General features: G+C 42.5%; 1 protein-coding gene across 11 annotated transcripts in view; it reads left to right on the top strand.

Moving 5' to 3' along the window:
- Nucleotides 1-21,493, top strand: part of PARP14 (poly(ADP-ribose) polymerase family member 14) — a 53,883-nt gene that overhangs the window by 14,427 nt on the left and 17,963 nt on the right. For 3 of the 11 annotated variants that reach the window (XM_032335048.1, XM_032335042.1, XM_032335036.1), the window contains exons 4-13: nt 2,979-3,056; nt 3,444-3,686; nt 5,953-6,189; nt 10,253-12,555; nt 13,437-13,673; nt 14,199-14,420; nt 16,506-16,584; nt 19,955-20,104; nt 20,414-20,476; nt 20,812-20,979. In XM_032335048.1, coding sequence (XP_032190939.1) covers nt 2,979-3,056; nt 3,444-3,686; nt 5,953-6,189; nt 10,253-12,555; nt 13,437-13,673; nt 14,199-14,420; nt 16,506-16,584; nt 19,955-20,104; nt 20,414-20,476; nt 20,812-20,979 — 3,780 coding nt within the window. Of the gene's footprint in view, nt 1-2,472; nt 2,563-2,978; nt 3,057-3,443; nt 3,687-5,952; nt 6,190-10,249; nt 12,556-13,436; nt 13,674-14,198; nt 14,421-16,505; nt 16,585-16,615; nt 16,799-19,954; nt 20,105-20,413; nt 20,477-20,811; nt 20,980-21,493 lie in introns of those variants that run through there. The other 8 variants (XM_032335052.1, XM_032335045.1, XM_032335039.1 and 5 more) reach the window with 8 other exon arrangements.

Here is a 21,493-nt window from a genome sequence, read left to right on the forward strand (position 1 = left end):
TTCTTCTCTTCTGTCTCCTGTTTAGAGTTTGTAGGTGTTCAGAATGGTTTGATAACTATTTAGCTGAACTCCTGGGATCTGACGTCATTTCAGACTGCTACTCCTCTACCATCTTGCTTCTGTCTCCCTAAATCCTTATCTATTCTTGGAAAATGCCTTATGTGCTGTACCCTCAAGCTCAATTTTAGACCAATGTGGTTTTATATTGGTACATTTATATCTGTACTATTTCCTGGGTCTAGACTTTAATCAAGTCTGTGTTTCTTATGGATTCATAGATTTTACCCTAACTCTGACTTAAGTGATTTGTCAGCACTGTTTCAGATATGCTTACAACATCAAGGATATTCTCAGGAAGAGCCATCCAGCCCCACCCCACCAATGGACTTTTCATTGTCCTGAGACTTTAGACTCATTTGCTGCCCTGTTTTTACATGACTCAGACTCCAGTGATAGTACACAGCCAGGAAGATGGGCAGTCTTTAACAAAGTGTGTCATTGGCCCCTTTCAGAGATGTAAGAGGAGGTCCCTTGTTGCTTGGTTGCTCTACACTGAATCCTGACTGCGATCCTAAGGCTAGGACTCTTGAAGTTAATTGGAATGGTGTAGACAGTTTTCACAACCAAGCAAAATCAGGGTAGAGGTTGTTTCCCTAATAGGTCCCACATTTCAGGGGTGAGGAGAATAGAGAATACAGTACGCTGAGTGCACCAGGCATGCCTGAAACCCTGGGTGTAAAGTTGAAGATGGGCAAGCAGTAGTCAGAGGAAGGACAGGTCAGTCAAGCCACAAACCAACACCAGAGGATGTGAGCACTGAGCTAACGTCCTGTAGGCTAAGCTGAGTTGGGCTGGGTCTGCAAGGTGGAAACCAACAATTGGAAGAACCCATTGAAGAGAGACATGCAAGAGCAGAGAGATACTGGTCACTTGTGGTCAGCATATTCTGGCTTTTTCAACTCTACATTTCCACCCTGGACTCTCTTCTAAATTCCAGACCTTGTGTCTGACCTTACTGTTGGAAATTATGTTAGAGCCACCATGTCAAAGCCACCTGTATCATCTTCTTCCTCAAATCAGTACCCTTTCTGGCTTCCTTATTTCTCTTGAAGTATACAACCGTCTGCCCATCACCTACTGGAAACTTCGGTCATCTCTCTTCTTTTAGCCTTCACATCTGTTAGTCACAGAGACTTAATCTTTTTTTTTTTTTAATTTTTTTTATTTTTTAGGTTTTCATCATCTGTCCCTCCCTCGTGCCAGGCTGCCATTATTACCTAACAAATCCAACATGGCAGGAGCACCCTGCTTGGTCTCTCTGTATCTGATGTCCTTCTCCTTAAGTCTGACCAGCCCTTTTTATACTGCTAAATATCCTGTCCTTCTTATCACAGAAACCTTCTATAATTCACCCTTACTACTGACCACAACATAAAGTTCACACCACGTCCTGGATGAAGCCAACTTTTCTGACCTCATTTCTTTTTTTTTTTTTTTTTTAAGATTTTATTTATTTATTTGACAGAGAGAGATCACAAGTAGGCAGAGAGGCAGGCAGAGAGAGAGAGAGGGAAGCAGGCTCTCTGCTGAGCAGGGAGCCCGATGTGGGACTCGATCCCAGGACCCTGAGATCATGACCTGAGCCGAAGGCAGCGGCTTAACCCACTGAGCCACCCAGGTGCCCTCTGACCTCATTTCTTACATCTACACACGAGTGCTCCTTGAGTTGCATTGGTCAGATCACAATTTCCTAAGGAGTCTGGCGCAGTCATGGCACTCTGCCTGTACTTCTGGGGTCCACAGTCCCCTCTATCCCACTTCTCTATATCTAAACTCTAGAGAGCTTTCAAGATCTGCTCAGCTTCTCCTTTTCCTGAATCCTTTCCAGGGCAGCCCTGTCCCCTTCTATGTCTCTCGGACTCCTGGCTGGATTGATGCTTCCCTTTATTTGGCAGTTAAGCAAGCCTCTCTTGTGATGAAGCCCCTACTAGTCATAAAGTTATAAAACTATGTTGCTGGAAAGGCTGTTACCATTCAGTTCATCCAGGACTCTCTTGTAAAGAGACATGCCTGAGGTCACATGGCTAAAGAGTGGCTGAGTCAGGGGTTGAACTCAGACAACCTCACCATCAGCTCAGCAGTCCTTCAGCTTTGTCACACCTGTCTCATGGAATGCTGTGTTTTTATTGACCTTAAATTATTTTTTATTTGGCATGAGTGCATGGTGTTACATCTGCACAAAACAGGAGTATGTGTCAGGGTCACCTAACTGCTATAACAAACACCCCTCCACATCAGAGGTCAGTGGGGTCAGCAGCTGGGGAAGCGGGGAGTCTAGACTGCTTCAGGAATCCCAGGTTCCTTCCATCTTTTGACAAGATTACTTTTGATATGCGGCCTCCAAAGTTACTGCCAAGGAGAGTGGAAATTCACATAAAGGAGATTTGTACTTGCCAGGCATGGAAGCGCAATTCATGCTTCCACCCATATTCCATTAGCCACATGAACTTGGCTGTGGGAAGTCTGGCAACTGTTGCCCGGAAAGAAAACAAAATGGATTTGGTGAGCATGTAGCATTTTACTCTGTCATGATAAACATTTACAAAATGTCAGATCCTTTCATCATTTTTCTTGTATACCTCCATTAGAAAATCTGTAAGTTTCTTATGTGATGTTTTTTGTATGCACCCCTCTCCACACCTCCAGTGCCTTGAATATAATAAGAGCCCTAGTTGAACAGTCACTTACAAAATGTCTGAAGATTATATCATATGCATCCTGGCGCACTGGGCAAGCCTAGTGTGGGATTGACTTGATGCATAGATGGAACTCAACGTAGGGCCAGCAATGGAGGGGAACAGACTGGCTGGGAGGATTCCTGATCCATGAGCTTGATGTATGCATACAGCTCTCCAGACCATTTTATTTTCTATGTGTGTTCCTTAGTCATTCAGTGAGTATCCTTTCTTCTTCTTCAGCGAGGAAAACATACTACTTTTTGGAGCCTCAGGTGTTACAGCATCAGATAGTCTCGTTCTCCTCCAGTGGCCCAAGCTGTAAGTCAGCAAACCCTATTGAGCCTCAAGTATGGGCCAGGTGCCAGCAATACAGGGATGAATAAACATGTCCCTTGCTTTGGAGAAACTGAGTTCCATAACTAAAATTAAGTGCTTGTTGGAAGCCTATGTAAAGGTGATGAAAGACTGTTTCCTCAGAGAGACGAGGCAGAAAAGGCCATAATAAAAACCAAACTTAACAATAATAGATGGTTAAGTGCTACATTTTATTTTTAACTAAATTAAGCGAAAAGCCTTCTCAGATCTTTTTTTATTTGACTTAGCCAAGAGATTGAAAAAGAAAGAGGACAGTGTCTTATGATAATTTGCTAAGACCATGTCAGACAAATATAACATCTTGTACCTCTTTTGTTCTTCTAAAATCAGATGTGTCAGAAGAAGTGAGTACAGAACTTTCTCCCAGTAGAAGATGGGAGAAAATGGAAGATACCTCAGAAGAATATGAAAATACTTCATCTTCGGTTGCATTTGAAAATCTCAAGGCAAATGTAACCGATATAATGTTAATTTTGATAGTGGAGAATGTAAGTGGCCTGTCCAGTGATGCTTTTCAAGTGGAAGTATTACAGGATTTTGACGTTGCTGTAGTTACCTTTCCAACGCATGTGGGTAAGATCAAGTGATCATGCATTTGCCAATCTTCTTTGCGCCCCACTTTGGGATTTGAGACACCCAGCTAATTCAATGTCTCTGAAAGCTTGACTTTTTCTCTTAATTTGTTAATAAGAAATTAATATAGGTTAATATAGGTGCTTTTTTATTTTGAAAGAGAAGCAAATTTGTTTTAAAACTAAATTCTGGTATGTTCAGTAAGTCAGACTTCATTGTATGAGTGTGTGTGTGTGTGAGAGAGAGAGAGAGAGAGAGAGAGATAGACAGAGAGACGGAGAGAAAGAGAGACAGAGATAAAACACCCAAAAAGAAATCTAAAGTCTAAACTTATAGAAGTGATTCAAGCAGAAGAATCAGCATTTTCACATGCATTATCTCACTGGGAGAAGTAAACACTGATCTATGTTACCAGGCTGGACTTATTGGAATGCAATAATGCTGATAATGGCAGACACTCATCTAGAGACACTGTAAGCCAGGTACTACACGAAGCTCATTGCATGTGTTAACTCATTGATTGGTTCCTTTTAACAACCTTTTGACATTGTTACTACTCGCCATTTTACAGTTGAGGAGACAGAGGTGCAGAGATGCTAATAAATTCCTGGATTTGAACCCCATTGCCCACTTCTACATAGCCTCTTCCCTTACGTCCTTTCCTATGTATTTTTCTTAGTACTTTCATGGTCATCCTGCATGCAGGAGAGGAAGTGTATGTGATGCAGGGAATGAGGGCTCTTCAAGGTGTGTGTGAGGAGTCATGTTCAGAAGGACCACGGAGTTTTCCAATCTGAGCCCTCGCTATGCCATGGCCGCGGCAGGAGGGTGGCCGTGAAATCAGAATTCTAGCTCTGCCATTTGACTACTTCTCAGAGCTTATCCCAGTTACTCCCCTCTGTGCTTGACTTCTGTCCTCAATAGAGTGGAGGAAAAATGACCTACCTGATACAGCTTCTAAGAGGATTAGATGAGACAATGTGTGCAAAGCTCTTAGTATATCTCCTGACACATGGTAAAGACTCAACGAAGGGAGCTATCCTTATGTCAAATCCATAAGTATTTCTTACAAAGGAAAAACTAAGTGGACTTGCTTTTGTTCATTAATCGAAAATCTTGAACGCCTACAATGTGCCAGGCACTTGTTGAGGTGCTGTGAGTACAGGGATGAATAATTCTTGGTCCCTGCTCTTGAGGAATGCCTATGGAGCTGGAGACCCATATGTAAATGAAAAATGAAGACGCAAGAGAAGAAGCTGCCTGCTTCCACGTAAGTGGCAGGCTGTGGGGAATGAGAGGAAAGGGGACCCAAACAAGGTGGCTTGGTTTATACTCTAGTGGCCCTAGTCTCCCAGGTCCCCAATACACTGTTGTTTCCTGCCACTGCTCTTCTCTCTGCAGGAAAAGTTTCCTCCCCTAATCTATCTGCTAAACTCCTCTTTATCCTTCAAAACTCAGATCAGCAGCCACTTAACTCTGGCAATCCTTGTGGGATTCCCACTATTTGTCTTCCTGCCACATCTGACCCCACAATAGGCCATTTGTGTGCTTTCAAGACCCCCACCCCTTCCTAGATGGTAAATTTTCAAGGACTTACCATATTCATTTCTCTATCCCCAGATCCTAGCACAGTGCCTGGCTCATTGTGAGCCCACTATCGATATTTATTAATTTGAAAGAGATAAACAGGGTCAGTCCTGAAAGAGGAATAGGACAGGATTTTAAAAAATCCAAGAAGGGCATTTCAGGTACAGGTGGTTCTATATAGCAAGGCAAAAGAGAATAAGGTTTTCAAAATAATGACTAGTTTTTGTGGCAATAAAGAAAATAAAAGGAATGGCAGAGGGTAACCAGAGGTGATGTTTGGAAATTAGTTTGGAGTCAGATAGCCAACCAAGGGCATTTTAAGGCTAGCTAAGGGAGCCATCATAGGTCTTGAGAAAGGAGGAGAGCGAGAGATTTGTATTGCAGAGAGAACACTCAGGTAGGACGTCAAGGTGGGTGGGAGAGAGCTGTGCCTGTAGGAGGGACACAGCTCAGCAGCAGTACGCCAGGTAAAACATTTATATGCGTGTTACTCTTCAGACCAGGAGTTGTAAGTGTGTAAATTCTCATATAGAAATGAAGATCTTGCCTCTAAAAATTGAGCACTTAGCTATCTCCTTTATCTCAGTTAATATTCAGACAGTTTCTTCTGTATAACATAAAAGTATGATCATAATTTTCTGATGGATGGCTGGATTGACTGATTGATTTTGATTTGTAGATGCTGTGAAATTTGTTGACAATTGTGTCAGGCACCCCTTCGTGAAACAACTCCAGCTTTCTCCGAGACTTCTGGAAGTGACAAGAACAATCAGGGTTGAAAACCTGCCACCTGGTGTTGATGACTATAATCTGAAAAGTTTATTTGAAAATCCTCAAAATGGAGGAGGGAGAGTTGCCAGTATTGAGTGTTTGCCTGAAGAGAATTCGGCTCTGATTGAGTTTTTTGACAAAAAAGGTAATGTCTATGAGCCTGATTTTGTGAACCTACCTCACAGACTCTAAGCCATTTTAGCAGATCTTACCAGTTATCAGTTGAGTTCTGATGCATTTTATTTTTTAATTCATAAATTTCACTGGAAATCCAATTAGTAATCCTGTTCATCTGGGATATGATAGTTAATGAGTCCAGTGATTTCAACTTTAGAGAAGCAGGGCCCAGTTTTGAAAGATACAAGGAGATTCTCTCATGAGTCTCTGCCTATAGTGAAAACCCCAAAATTCTTACCATCTTTGAAATACTGTATTTAAAAAAAAAAGATCTGTGTTTTAGCTGTATACTTGGTAGAAATTCTCAAGTTAATTCCAATAAGGTTGGGTAAAGAAATACTCAGAAACACATACACTTCCTTTAATGTGTCACTACTTCCCCTTCACCTGTCATTGTCATCATTCAGAAATTAATAGGGGTGGTCCAGTGGATGTCCGCTGGATTGTTCTTCGTGAAAACCATGTTCAGCTGAACCTTAGGGAAACACTTCTGAGGGTTTTGTCGATACTTGATTGCCACTAGATTGCCAGTTCTCTGAAGCACGTACAATGTCAGGTTGGAGATTCCACTTGATGTTCAGAGGTGAAGGCTGAGGAGTGGGAATTAGGGGGCCAGCCTCCTTAGGAAGAGAAGGAACAGTGGGTCTGGGACCAACAGGGGGAGCATAAGACACATCACGTGGTATTCCACCCACTGAAGATAAACTGCTCCGTGGGGGATCCGTGGAGGACACTCCCTTTGGCTTGGAAGAGTTGGGGAAACTGGGGTGAAGGTATGCTTTGGCTTAAAATGGAATGAAAGTCCTAGTATTCCTTGGGCAAGGGGACAAAAGAGGAGCTTCTGTCACAATTTCTTTAAATCTCCCAGAGCTTGGGCTTGGGCCCAGGCAGGGAGCTCCATAAAGCTGCCTACTCTAGAAGCGAGCCTCCTGTTTATGGTGGGGCTTCAGACCTTTTGAAGGCTAGGGGCATTTGGCTGTGTCCTCGGAATGTCTACATTACCCATATAGGACTAATAATAGGAACTATTTAATTGGGGTGGTTTTATGCAGAGCCACACGTGAGCAGTAGGGCACTCTCAAAGGCTCCCTTTCATCCTGACCTCTTTGTACCATCCAACTACGCCGACCATGCCTCCTCATCTAAACTCATAACTCTGTTCTCTCTGATCTGAGATACACCGATTTTCCCTTTCTTTCTTTGGCCGCTCCTTCTTATAATTATGATTATGTTTGCATAGCTCTGCAGGGTGCTGCAAAGTGCATTCGCAGACCCTGGTCTGTGGGCATTGCTATGACTGTAATCCCTGTTCTACGCATGAGAAATGGGCACAGAAAGGGCAAATAACTTGACTAAGTTTACACAGCTAGTAAGTGACAGAGCCATTATTTTGAACCTGGCTAGTCTGGCTAACCTATGCTCTTAAACTCTCCATTCTTTGCCAGTCATTTGCTCACCTATACCATTAAGGGTTCTTACAGGCTGTCTCACCCCTTACGATGGGTTATTAGTAAGGAGGCCAACTGTAGTTAAAGCTGGATTAAAAACACAATTTACTTAGCAGTCTACATTTTATGTAGATTATTTGAGAGGAAGAAATTGAGCACTTACTCTGGAATTAATTTTGTTCAGTTTTACAAAATCTGATTCACAGAATCTTAAGGAAAAGAACTCTTATCTAATACCTACTCTAGGTTAGATCTTTCGCTGTGTTTCCTGCTACAGTAGCTCACTGAATCCTAGTAATGCCATGCGTATTGTAACTTTTTCTTGAAGATGAGGAAACAGGATGGAGAAGTTAAGTCACAGTAAGGTGACATCTGTGATGGTTCTTGAGTCAGACAGATCAGAGTTCAAATCCTGGCTTTGGTGCTTACTAGTTTTGTGATCTTGGGCAACTTACTTGATTACTTTACTTTGTACATATACATCCATCTATCTACTATCTATCTATCTATCGATAATCTATCGATAGATAGATAGATGTATATGTGTGTGTGTATATATATGTATATACATGTGTATACATACATATAGTTTAGAGAAACTATATGTATGTAGAGAAAGAGAGCACAGGTGGAGGGGCAGAGAATGAGAGAGGGAACCTTAAGCAGACGCCACACTGAGTGCAGAACCTGACGTGGGGCTTGATCTCACAATCCCAAGGTCGTGACTTGAGCTGAAACCAAGAATTGGACGCTTAACTGACTATGCCACCCAGGCACCCCATGCATGTTTTTATGGAAGTATAGTCCACACACAAGGTTACATTAGTTTCAGGTGGACAGCACAGTGATTCAACAACTCCATATGCTCTGCCCACAAGTGTAGCCACCATCTGTCACCCTACAGCGTGATCACAGTATCACTGATTCTATTCCCTATGCTGTCCTTTCCTCTCTATGACTTATGCGTTCCATAGCTAAAAGCCTGTATCTCCCTGTCCTCGTTATCCATGCATCACAGTGGCTGCACCAATTTACATTCGACCAGTAGTGCCTGAGGGCTCCTTTTTCTCCACATTGGCACTTGTTACTTCTTGTCTTTTTGATACTAGACACTCTGACTGGTGTGAAGTGATACCTCACCGTAGTTTTGATTTGTATTTCCTTAATGACTAGTGGTGCTGAGCACGTTTTCATGCATGTCTTTTGGCCATCTGTATGTCCTCTTTGGAAAAATGCCTATTCAGGTCCACTGTTGGGCAAGTTACTTGAACCCACCAAAGCCTGTTTTCTTATCTGTAAAATAGGGCCCACATTACTACTGGCCTCAGAGGAATTTGTGAGGATCAAATGAAATTATGCCTGCAATGTGCTTGGCACATCGTGGGTCCTAAGTACACATTAATGGTCCCAGGTCCTGCCTAGGCTTGGAGCCTTTACAGAGCCACATTGGGAAGTTCAGGCTGTGGGTCTTGGCCTCTGAAGGCCTTGTTCTTTTGATGACGTCTGGCTCCAGGCCTAGGAGACAATCATGTACAAGGTGAAGTTATTTTTAACATCTCTCTGCAAGGATGTTATTTTAATCCAAGTTGTTATTGGAATTCATTCTAATCCTCTTCCTTCTTAGACTCCCTGTACCTGTCTCATAACTAATACAAGAGGAAGAAGAGTACGCCCTCCCCCGCCACACACACACACACACACACACATCCCACTGTAGGGACTGCTCTCATGGAAGTGGCAGGAGAGGGATTATAGCAAGGACAAGGGGGAGGTACAGGACTTACTGAATCTGAGGTCCCAGGGGCTGGGCTCTCCAGTGGCTGTGAGGTGATCTTGTTTGGAATCCCTGGTAAAAGGGGCAAGAGCGTGGGCTTTGGGTTTAGACAGATCCTGGCTCAAATCTGAGCTCAGTTATTTGTCCTTTACATCACCCTGAGTTACCTAACCTTCCCTAGCCTCAGTTTTATCATTTGTAAATAGGGATGATAATAATCCTGCCTCTCAGAGGGCTTCTAGGACGCTGAAATAAATAAATATATGGAAAGCACTTAGAATGGGTCTGACACATGGTCAGCTCTGATAATTATTGTTATGTTCCTCCTGTTACAGGTATTAAAGGAATCTAAATCAGCTAGGAAGCGTAAAACTGTGAGACTGTACAGAAAACAGCAAAATAGCTTGATTCTTACATGAGCTTTGCTTTGGGCACCAGAATATTCTTTGCACTGGGGCAAACATTACCCCCATATTTTTGAACACATTTTTATCTATTTATTAACCTGGTGGTGATATACTGGTGTTACCAGAAAACAGAAAATAGAATTTACTTAACAGAATTTCAACATAGAGTGATCTTGGTTGGAAAGTGTTCCATTAAGCAAGGGATAGCTATGTAGGATTAATAAAAATCAGTTTATATCTGAGCACTTTAAGAGTAGTGCTGCTTTTTAATAGCATGTTATAACATCATAATTTTACAATCATTAGAGTTTTTTTCCCTAGGAGAAAAGTGTTGTTGTTGTTTTTTTTTTTTTCACTTGAAACATGTTAACACTGGGATTACTTTATTTCTTTCCTTTTAAGCGTTACACACCATCATGACCAAGAAACTTGACCTCGATAATATGCCACTCTTTGTGTTTCCATACTACACCTCTTTGGGCACGGCCTTGTATGGAAAGGAGAAACCTCTGATCAAGCTTCCAGCACCATTCAGAGAATCATTAGATCTTCCCTTATGGAGGTTCTTACAGAAAAAGAGGCATCTGATTGATGAGATAAATGAGGAAGCGATACGTTGTCACAGTGATCTAATATGGTCCGAACTCAGATGTGAAGTTACCATCAGACCTGCAACCACATTATTCTGTCTAGGTAGACTGAGAATCAGGAACTGGAAGGAAGATGTTTCCAGAGCATTCTCTAGCATCAGGTCTAAATATAAAGTTACCCCCTTTAAAGTGGATCCCGTAGTGTGGGACACCATAAAAAACAATGTAGGAGACGACAGGATTTTGATTGAATTTGATACCCTGAAGGGTATTGTAACCTTAGTGGGGAGATCAGAGGATGTACAGAACATTGAGCCACAAGTCAAGGAATTAATAGAAAGTACCACTCAAAAACTTAAAAGAGAAGAGCAAAGTCTAAAGGAGAAAGTGGCCATTTCTCCAGGAAGGTATTTTCTTTTGTGTCACAGAGATGTCCTCGGGCGTCTCCGCACCGAGTGCCCAGAAATGGAGATTTGTTATGAGGAAGACTCTCAACATGTGTGTTTCAAAGGCCTCTACACAGACGTGTATAAAGCCAAGTGTGAAATACAGAAAGAGATGTGCACCATGGTTCAAAAAAGCATCCAGCTTCCCCCTGAGATTTTCCAGTTTTTGCAAAAAGGAGACTGTACAGAATTCTCGAAGTCTCTTTTCATGGCACAGAAAATTCTTGCCGTTTGTGAGCTAGAGGGTAAAACTGTTCTCTTAATCGGCTATTCCCCTAAAGTCCTGTTAGATGCCGAAAAGCAAATGGTCAGTGCCTTCAGTTACAAGCGCATCAACATTGACGACCGGGAAGTTCTAAATGGCAAGAAATGGAAAGCGCTCACTCACAGCTTGCATAAGAGACACAATTCCTCCTCAAAGACTGTAATAATCGATGAATTAACTTCAGAAACCAAAGCGGAGGTCATCATCGCGGGCTGTGTGAGAGAAGTGAATGAATCCTATAGCTCGCTTTTTGACTTTGTGGAAAAACACACGAAAATAGAGAGATTGATTAGAATAAATCCTCCCGTAGTCATTGATTATTTAAGGATAGAAAAAAAGCCATTCTGGCAAAAGATAAAGACGACAAATGTTCAGGTAATTTTCAATCTTGAAAATAAACAAAAGGGCATTTTGCTAATTGGGCCAAAGGCCAAAGTCCTGGAGGGGGTGAACATCATCAGGCAAGCTGTGGTTTCCGTCTGTATTGAAAACGTCCATATTGATAGGCCATTGGTCAGCCAGTTCTTCCAGGAGAAAGCACAGTATTATAAAAGAGAGGTCAAACGGTTGTTTGGATGTTCCATTGACCTACAGGAGATTGGAGGGGAGGGGGAGGGAGGGGGCAGGGATGGGCAGAGCAGCTTGTCCCAGGTGGAGCTGGCCCCGGGAGTCTCACTGACCATGCCGCAGAGCAGCTTGTCTCGGGTGGAGCTGGCCCCTGGAGTCTGGCTGATGGTGCAGCAGGGCGACTTGACCCGGTTTCCTGTCGAGGTGGTGGTGAGCACCGCCAAGGAGGACCTGCAGCTCTGCAGCAGCCTGGCAGCAGCTCTTTCAAAAGCAGCTGGCCCCGAGCTCCAAGAGGCCTGCGACCAGATAGTGAAGACAAGGGGCAAGATCCCCCCAGGCAGTGCCGTCATCTCAAAAGCAGGAAAGCTCCCGTACCGCCATGTGATCCATGCCGTGGGGCCCGAGTGGAAGGACGACGAGGACCTGAAGTGCATGCTCCTGTTAAAGAGAGCTGTAGAAGAAACTCTCCGTTTGGCTGAGACACACCAGTGCCAGTCCATAGCCATCCCGGCCATCAGCTCCGGAGCCGGGGGCTTTCCCTTAGCTCGGTGTGTGAAGGTGATTATTTTGGCTATCAAGAAAAACTTCCAGTGTAAGCAGGATGGGCACACCTTGAAAGAGATCTACCTTGTGGATACAGCTGAGAAGACTGTCCAGGCTTTTGCGGAAACTGTGAAAACTGTATTTGAGAGTGTCCCGTCTCTGACAGGTCCTCTGCCCGGTTTATCACAGGCAGTTCAGCCGGTCTTGACAAACGTTCCTGGAAACAGACAGACTTCATTGTCCCAGGGAAACCTGAGGCTCCTGCTGGTGGAAGGAGATGTGCAGAATGCGACTGTGAGTGTCCCTTCTGTCCCTGCCTGTAGAGCCCCCGCAACTCCAGCTAGCCTATAGCCCAAGGCAGACTAGGACCCAGGGGAAGAACCCCTGCTCTCCCAGCCTCGGAACTGGTTTCCTCGAAGACTGGGAGGCTTTGCTGAGGCACTGACCCACAGAGACCGGCCAGTCGATTGTGGGAACTGCAAGTGTACTCAGATCATGAGGTTGCCAGTAAATGCAAAACCCCACGATACTATCTTACCTTTTTACATGTATACTTTTTCAGTGCCTTTATACCTGTCACATTTTGGCAAATCTAAGGTTAATTTCCTGTCTCATTTGTGGAGGGCAGATACCAAAAACTTAGAGCATTTGATGTGGGCAGAGACAGGAATCTTGTCAATGACGCCGAACCAGGGTGAACTGTAGTCCTCCTTGGTGACCCAGGCCGTGCAGCTTTGAATATCACTTTTCACATTCCTTCTCTTCTCTTTTCTTGGTGTTCTTGGTCTCGATCCCAATTTAGAAAAGCTCTGTCTGATCAAACCAGTCTGCTCACAACTCCAACCTCCCCAGTGTATCCCCTCCTATATGACTGCCCTGCTCTCTTTGCTTGCTGCCCTGATTCCTGTTTCCCAGAGCCCATAAGAGGCAGCGGCCTCTGCAACTTTCAGAAACCCTGTGCTGTTTATATCTTGCTTTTTGACAGCTCTCTGTCATCCTGGAGTGTTATTTAAATAAGTCATCTTGTAACCCTTTGCCTCAGGTGGCATTTCAATCTCTGAAATTAATCATCATTGCTTCCCCACCTCTAGTGTCAAACCCAGGGGCTCAAATATAGAGATCCTTTGGTGAATGTTCTTTGTTAGTATCTGAAACAAATTGGTTTTGTCTTCAAGGTTGATGTTCTTGTCAACTCCATTCCCATGAATCTCAGGCTCAATACAGGGCTCCTTTCTCAGGCCCTTGTGACAAAAGCGGGGCCAAAGCTCCAGGAGGAATTGGACAGAGTCGGCCAAGCAGTGGTTGTTGGCATGGGCACAGTTCTCCGAACCAGTGGACACAATCTGCACTGCCGGAATGTGCTTCATGTAGTGGCTCCGCAGTGGAGAGATGGGTGCACGTCTTCACACAAGGTGCGGCCAAGTTCTAGGTTCTCTGGGAAACTGGGTCGCCCTTGGGACCCTCCTCTCCGTATAACGTAGGGTGGCTTCTGTCTGTCACAGTATCAACGGGTTCTACTACGATGGCCATTTCTTTCAGCCATAGCTGACTTCGCCTGAAGACTAGTTAATGATATAAATTGATTACATCGCTCAATCATTATTGGGGCACAGGGAAGAGTTATTGAAGATGACACAGCTTCAGTGAGGATAGGAAGGTGAGGGCATGAAGAATGGAAGAGAACGAAGGATTAGAACAGTAGTTGCTTTGCGTCTTTCTTTCCTTGTTGAGTGAGTTTGAGTCTTTTTAGAGGGTCTCTGATGTTCCCTCTTCCTTGTCTGCTGTGTGCTTTTCTTTCCTTTTTTGACAGCCCTTAACCTCTTTTGAGAGGAGAAGAGCAGACAGAGATCACAGTCAGAGTTGCTAAATTCTTGTCCTTTTTGTTCTAACTCCCATTTCTAGGAGAGATGCATAAAAATGTGCTTTGTGCTTTGCAGGTCATGAGAGACATAATCAGGAAATGTCTGGAAATCACTGAGAACTTGTTCTTAAGATCAATTGCATTTCCAGCAATAGGAACCGGAAATCTGGGGTTTCCTAAAACTGTTTTTGCTGAATTAATAACTTCAGAAGTATTAAACTTTAGTAGCAAGATTCAACTGACAGCTTTACAAGAGGTTCAGTTTCTGCTGCACCCAAGTGATCACGAAACTATTAAGGTACAGTCTCACTCATTTCTGGTTATTTTGGCAGCCGAGAGCTAATGTTTTCAAATGTCTTGTTTGTTTGTCTATTCGGTTGTTTCTTCCATGTATTTCCCGTATAGGAAAGTGAAGGAGTAGTATAGACTAGTTGTAGCATGGGAAATATCAAGCAAATTTATGGATATAGAAAAAAAATTAACTTCTTATTAAGGAGAACTCCAAACATAAATAAAAATAGACAATGGTAGAATGAACTCCCTTGTACCCATTACTTGCCTTCATAATTATCGACCCATGGCCAGTATGTTTCATCTCTATCTCTATTTATTTCCCTCCTTCCTATATTATTTCCAAACAAATCCTAGAAATACATTACCCATAAACAATTCAGTATTTATTTTAAGCAATAGGATTCTTTGTAAAAAGTAACATGACCACAATACTATTTCACACTTAAAATAAACTGAAAATCACTCCCTATTTCCTCAATTATCAAGTCAATGTTCAAATTTCCACTGTCTCACAAATGCCTTGTTTTGTCTTTTGGTTTTTTTTTTTTTAGATTTATTTATTTATTTGAGATAGCAAGAGTGCATGCATGTGTGCGTGCACTTGCACCAGGGGGTGGGGCAGTGGGAGAGGGAGAGAGAGAATCTCAAGTTGACCCCCCTGAGTGCAGAGGCTCCCCCACCCCATGGGCTGGGTCCAATCTCATCATCCTGAGATCATGACCAAGTGGAAACCAAGAACCCAACACTCAACTGACCAAGCTACCCAGGTGCTCCTGCCTTATTTTGTTTTATAGCTTGTTTGTTTGAATCACAATTCAAATAAGGCCTGTACCTCACAGTGGAGCTGACATCCCTCAATCCTCCTTTAATCTATAGGATTCCCTTCCATGTGCACATAGAAAGTTTAGTACATAATATAAACGTTGTAGTCCTCTAAGTAAGAGGAAGAATGGTTATGGTCCTGTAAATAATGTTAGGAGAATGTCAGGATGAGATTCAATTGAAAGGTGTAGTTAGAATGAACTCAGCACATCCCTATGTAGATCTATGTATCCCTGTGTAGGAGAGTTGGGACTAGAAATACCAGCACCATCTTCTGCTCTAGAGAGTCTGTCAACCAACAGTCCACCTTTACCCACGGAGCTTGCCTGCCTGCCAGCCAGCCTGGCCACCCCTGGAGTCCTGTGAGCCTGGGATCCTGGCTCTGTAGTCTCCCCACATCCCCCTCCCATTATTAGATCAAGCTTTTAGGAGAGATGTTACTTATCCCCCCCGCCCCCCGCCCCAAATCTCTCTTGCTTGTTTAAAGGAGGAAGAAAGTAATGATTTGAGGATGTTCCCACCAGGCAAAGAAATGGAATTCACAGGTTCATTAACCCTAGAATACATACACCAGCCTCTTACTTCAGAGAACACTAGTCCTCAAGAGATTCCTCTCCTGGGACAAATAAGAAGTAAAAAAATGGAAGTGGTTGCTGTCATTGTGACTGTCCTTCTCTTAACTACTGTGTTTTTTACAACTGGCAAGATACTTGCTTTTATTGATTATGAAGCCAATACTTCACTGTGGAAACTTTGAACCTTACAAAATGCGTACATTTTTTTATCGCGTTTCATTGTAATCTTCTTTTATACATGTGCGCCTTTAGAAGTGGGATTATATAGTGCAATTTCATATCATTCTTTTTTAAATTTAATAGTATAAAAAGAGAATTTCTCTATTCCACTAAAACTATTCTTTGAAAATGAAATTCTTAATGGCCGCTAAACATTTCAACACACGGATATACCAAAATTTACTTAACCATTTCCCTGTTGGATTTTTAAACTGTTTTGTTTCTTCTCTGTTACAAATAGTATGTAATGAACATGCTTATATTTATAACTTTCATCACCTATTTAATAGTTTTCCTAGAACGCATTTGTAAAAACAGAATTATATGTAGTATTTTCATGATTTCTTTGAGAGTAACACTTTGAGAGTTGTTCTCTTCTAAGGATGTGTTCACGTAAGATCAAAATCCCTGATGAATCAGATTTATTCATCTACGGAGGACTGTAGTGGTCAAAACTGTCTTTGTATTTCCAGGCATTTTCAGATGAATTTGCCAGAAGGACGAATGGAAATTTTGTCAGTGCCAAAGTGCCCAAGGCCGAAGATACACAAGGTTCAGTAAAGCTGTGAGATGAGAAATTATTTCTAGTTGCTGAATAACCGTTCAGTGAAAGACAATGGTGATGATTCTAATGAAAGAATCAGCTAGTGATAAAGAAGATATTAAATTATATCCCATACCCCTGAGTATGTAAAGCATTGGCTAGGCTCATGTGGTCTGAAGGGAAAGAGCAGACGGGTAAATTACATATCTCTACAGTGGGCTTGTGAGTAGTGACGTGGCTACCAGTGTCTAAGGATGATGTGACAGGTGTTTGCAGGAACGGGTACATTTAGAGAGACAACACTAACCAAATGCTTCTGCTGCATCAGAGCTGCTGATGCTAGATTTGACTTTATCCAAACTCCCGCTTAGAGTCTGCTGAGGCTTCTTGAATCGGAATGTGTATGTTTCCCATCAAAGTTGGGGATTTCTGTCATTCTTTTTTTTTTTAATTAAAAAAAAAATTTATTTATTTATTTGACAGATCACAAGTAGGCAGAGAGGCAGGCAGAAAGCGGAAGCAGAGAGCCTGATTCGGGGCTTGATCCCAGGACCCTGAGATCATGACCCGAGCCGAAGGCAGAGGCTTAACCTACTGAGCCACCCAGGCACCCCTCAGTCATTCTTTAATTAGTTTACCACACTAGTCTCTCTCCAGTGCCCCAATAACATGAATGTGAAGTGTTTTGATAGCATTCCATGGACCCTGGGATCTCCCTTTTTTTCTTCCTCTCCTTTTTTTCGTCTCTTTTCTCTCTGTTCATCATGTTGGTCAATTTCTATTGACCCACCTCCAAGTTTGTGGACTCTTTTCTCTGTCCACTGGACAGAGAAAAATCCAGTGATTTTTTTTTTTTTTTACTTAAGATACTGTATTTTTAAACTCTAAAGTGTCCATTTGGTTCCTTTCTTTATGGTTTATAAACTGTAAACTGCAGAGCCTCCTCTTTTTCCATTCATTCCAGATCATTTTCAGGCACTCGGCTGTGTTTGCCTTGACCTCAGTTATAATAGGTGCTTTAAAGTCTTTGTCAAGTAATTCCAGCAGCTGGATCATCTTGAGATTAGCGTCTGTAATTGAGTGTCTTGATTCTTGAGAACTGGTCACGTTTTCCTGGTTCCTTACAGGACAAACCATTCTGGGTTATAGACTGGGCATTTTAAATATTAGGCTGTGAAACTTGGGTCCTATTAAAATCTTCTGGAAAATGGTGGTCGTTTTGTTTGTTTTAGCAGGTGGTCAGTCAATTAAGTTAATTCTAAGCACTCTGTCTCACCTTCTGGGTGGGCAGCAGTTCCAATGTTAATTTAGTTCTCAAGGTCTTTGCCATGCAGCTTGGGTCTGTCCCCACACATGCAGCTCCAGCTCTGTATTTGTACACAGAATAGGGGCTACCTTCTCCAGCTCTCACCTGTCTGGGACTCCTATACTCTCTGCTCAAGGGAGCCCATTTTCTAGGTCCTCTGGCCAGAAACACAGGGTTCTCTGGGAGCTTAAGCTGCCTGTTCATCTGCCTCATAATTTTGCAGATAAGAGTTGCCCTTATGGGCAAAGTGGAGAGACAAAGAGGGAGAGAGAGAGAGAGCCACAGGTATGGCCCATGCACGCACATACAACTTTTTAAAAAAAGAATATTTAATGCTGTGAAATATATCACATAGAAGAATGCTTAAATCACAGATATTGAAATCAGTAGTTATGAAGCATATTTTTCTATAATAAGCCTCTATCTTTTCTTAAGAAATAGAGATTATCATAAATAAAATTTTGTGTAATTTACCATTATATAAGCATATTAATAAATAGACTGATATATACTCATGTAAGCACTATGACTTTCTTATTATGTGAATACCCTTTTAAAAAAAATGAACTTATAATGTATTATTTGCCCCAGGGGTACAGGTCTGTGAATCATCAGGCTTACACATTTCACAGCACTCACCATAGCACATACCCTCCCCAATGTCCATTACCCAACCACCCTCTCCCTACACCCCCCACCTCCCAGCAACCCTCATTTTGTTTCATGAGATTAAGAGTCTCTTAGGGTTTGTCTCCCTCCCTGGTCCCATCTTGTTTCATTTTTTCCCTCCCTATGTCCCACAATCCCCTGCCTTGCCTCTCAACTTCCTCATATCAGAGAGATCATATGATAATTGTCTTTCTCTGACTGACTTACGTCTTTCAGCATAATACCCTCTAGTTCCATCCACATCATTGCAAATGGCAAGCGTTCATTTCTTTTGATGGCTGCATAGTATTCCATTGTATATATATATACACCACATCTTCTTTATCCATTCATCTGTTGATGGACATCTAGGTTCTTTCCAGAGTTTGGCTATTGTGGACAGTGCTGCTATAAACATTCAGGTATACATGCCCCTTAGGATCACCACATTTTTATCTTTAGGATAAATACCCAATAGTTAAACAGCTTTTTTTTTTTTTAAGAAAAAAATTTTTTTTAACTCAGAGAGAGAGAGAAAGTACATGTGCACACAGGAACTGGGGAAGGGGCAGAGGGAGAGAGAGAGAGAATCTCAAGCAGACTCCCTGCTGAGCATGGAGGCCCATGTGGGGCTTGGTCTGGCCACCAGGAGATCATCACCTGAGCCAAAATCAAGAGTAAGACACCAAACCGACTGAGTCACCCAGGTGTCCCCACATACATGCTTTTCAGAGCATAAGAGCCCTTTCTTTTCATTCTTCCAGACAGAAAGACAGAATGCCTCTCAGAATTTTGGCTCCCTGTGGTGCCACCATGGAGCTCTGCAACTGGGCTCATCCTGAGGCAAGGCCTGAGTTAAAAAAAGGAAAAATCTGGACAGTAATGAGGATTCCTTCTCATACTCTTCAGTTCACAGGGACCCTTTTTCTAATCCTCTGGCTGCAAAGATAGGGATTCTTATGGCACAGTTCTGCAACTGGGGCCACCTTGGGGCAGTGCTGAGAGAAAAAGAGGGAAAATTTCAAGACAAAATAAAATGAGAAACTCTTCCAGCCCCTTACCGGTGGCTTCTTCAACTCCCTCTTCTTCTGACTCCCTCTCCCAGTCTGTTTGTTTACTTTTCAGGTCTTGGTTAGTGGCTTCTTTGTATTTATCCTGCATTTTTCGTTGTAATTCTTGAGTGGGATAGGTGCGAGGGGGCCTGACATTACCTTGGCCAGCGGCAGAAGTCCACATTTGATACTCTATTTTATAATCCTTTCTCAGAAACTGACCATCACTGGGGTTCAGAGTCAGGGCTGGTTAAGGGCTGGAGATCGGAGGGGAGGAAGTATGAGAGAAATATTTGCATCTGTAGAGTGTGAGATCTGAGTCATTCTTGCTGTTACCAACTTGTTTAGGGACTCCATTTCCTTTCTTCTCAGGTTTCCGTGGGACTATGCCTAGCTCTAATGTAGATGTGCATGAAATGAAAATTGGTCCCGTCACCTTCCAGGTGGCCTTTGGAGATATCACTAAAGAAGAGGCTGATGTGATTGTAAATTCAACATCAAAAGCATTTAATCTCAAAGCAGGTACTTTACTTGTAGGATCTGAGTAGTGTTAATAGTCAACTGTCCTATAGATGCTATAGCCAAACTGGTTTCCCCAACTTTGGCTCATTAATAGTAATAATTTTAAGATTATTTAGACATGGTCTCTAATAATTGGTAACATGTAATTTATAAATTTTTCTTCTTTCTTATCAGAAATACCCAAGGTTATAGGATTCCTTTGATGATTAGGAAAGCTTTTTTAGATAATAAAGCAATCATTCTGATCCATATTTACTATTCTGATTTTTTTCAATTCATGTTTGTAAGCCTCTTGCTTTTCTCCTATAGGGGTATCCAGAGCAATTCTAGAATGTGCTGGACAAAATGTGGAAATGGCATGTTCTCGCCTAGGTAAGGCACCATACTGTTTTTTGGTCCAAAATTATAAGTAGTAGGCTGACTATGGGAGGCTTTGGAGAGGCTGGGGAGAGTCTTGGGATTGGGGAGACAACATATGAATCTTAAAATCATACATTTGACCAAAGAATTCTAATCATAGACAATTAGAAGTGAAAAGTAATCTCACACTTAAAAAGAAAAGATAAGAAAGATTCCTCAAAGACCATTATCTTAGGAGTCTCTTTTCACATAAAATGCTTTATATGGCAAACCAAACATTTTGCTTTCTAAATAATCAAAGAATGGATTCGGTATCTGATTTTGCATCTCTCTGTCTCGTCTCCCAGCTGAAAAGGGCAACAGTGATTACATAGTTACCGAAGGTGGATTATTGAGGTGCAAGAACATTGTTCACGTCATTGGCGGAAGTGACGTCAAGCAGTCAATCTTCTTTGTTTTGCAAGAGTGTGAAAAACGGAAATACTCATCAGTTTGCCTCCCAGCCATTGGGACAGGTTTGTAACCTCTGGCTATCAAGGCATCCCCCTTTCCTTCGCTCTGGTGCTATTAATACAGTCAATATAGTCAATGCAGAGTCTGAGTCAAGGTGGCTCCTCACCCCAAGGCAGCCCCTAAGAGAATAAGCAAGGACTGTGGGTGGTTTAAGGAAGAGGAGAAAATGAAAACTGAGGATAGTGTTGACTATTAGAGGCCATTTGCTCTGTACTATGGGAGGGAAGAGAGAAGAAGGGAAGGAAGAGAAAGAAAGAAAGCCCATCATCTCTCCTTCTTATTCCTCTGTTTTTTTTTTCCCTGTCCCCTACATTATTTAGTCTTTAACTCCCTCCTCCATCCCTTCTCCATGGAGATCATCAGAGCATCAGCTTGTACCTCCCAGTACTCTGAGATAAGTATTCCTGGCCCTCTCCTCACACCTCTTACACAGTCAGCTGTGTGAGTTGGCCTTAGGACATCTCTGCACAGAAGCCTCTCAGTCCCCAGAGTCTAATGGGTTCTGGTTCTAATGGG

Source organism: Mustela erminea, chromosome 1 (assembly GCF_009829155.1).
Source record: "Mustela erminea isolate mMusErm1 chromosome 1, mMusErm1.Pri, whole genome shotgun sequence".
Classification (NCBI taxonomy): Eukaryota; Metazoa; Chordata; class Mammalia; order Carnivora; family Mustelidae; genus Mustela; species Mustela erminea.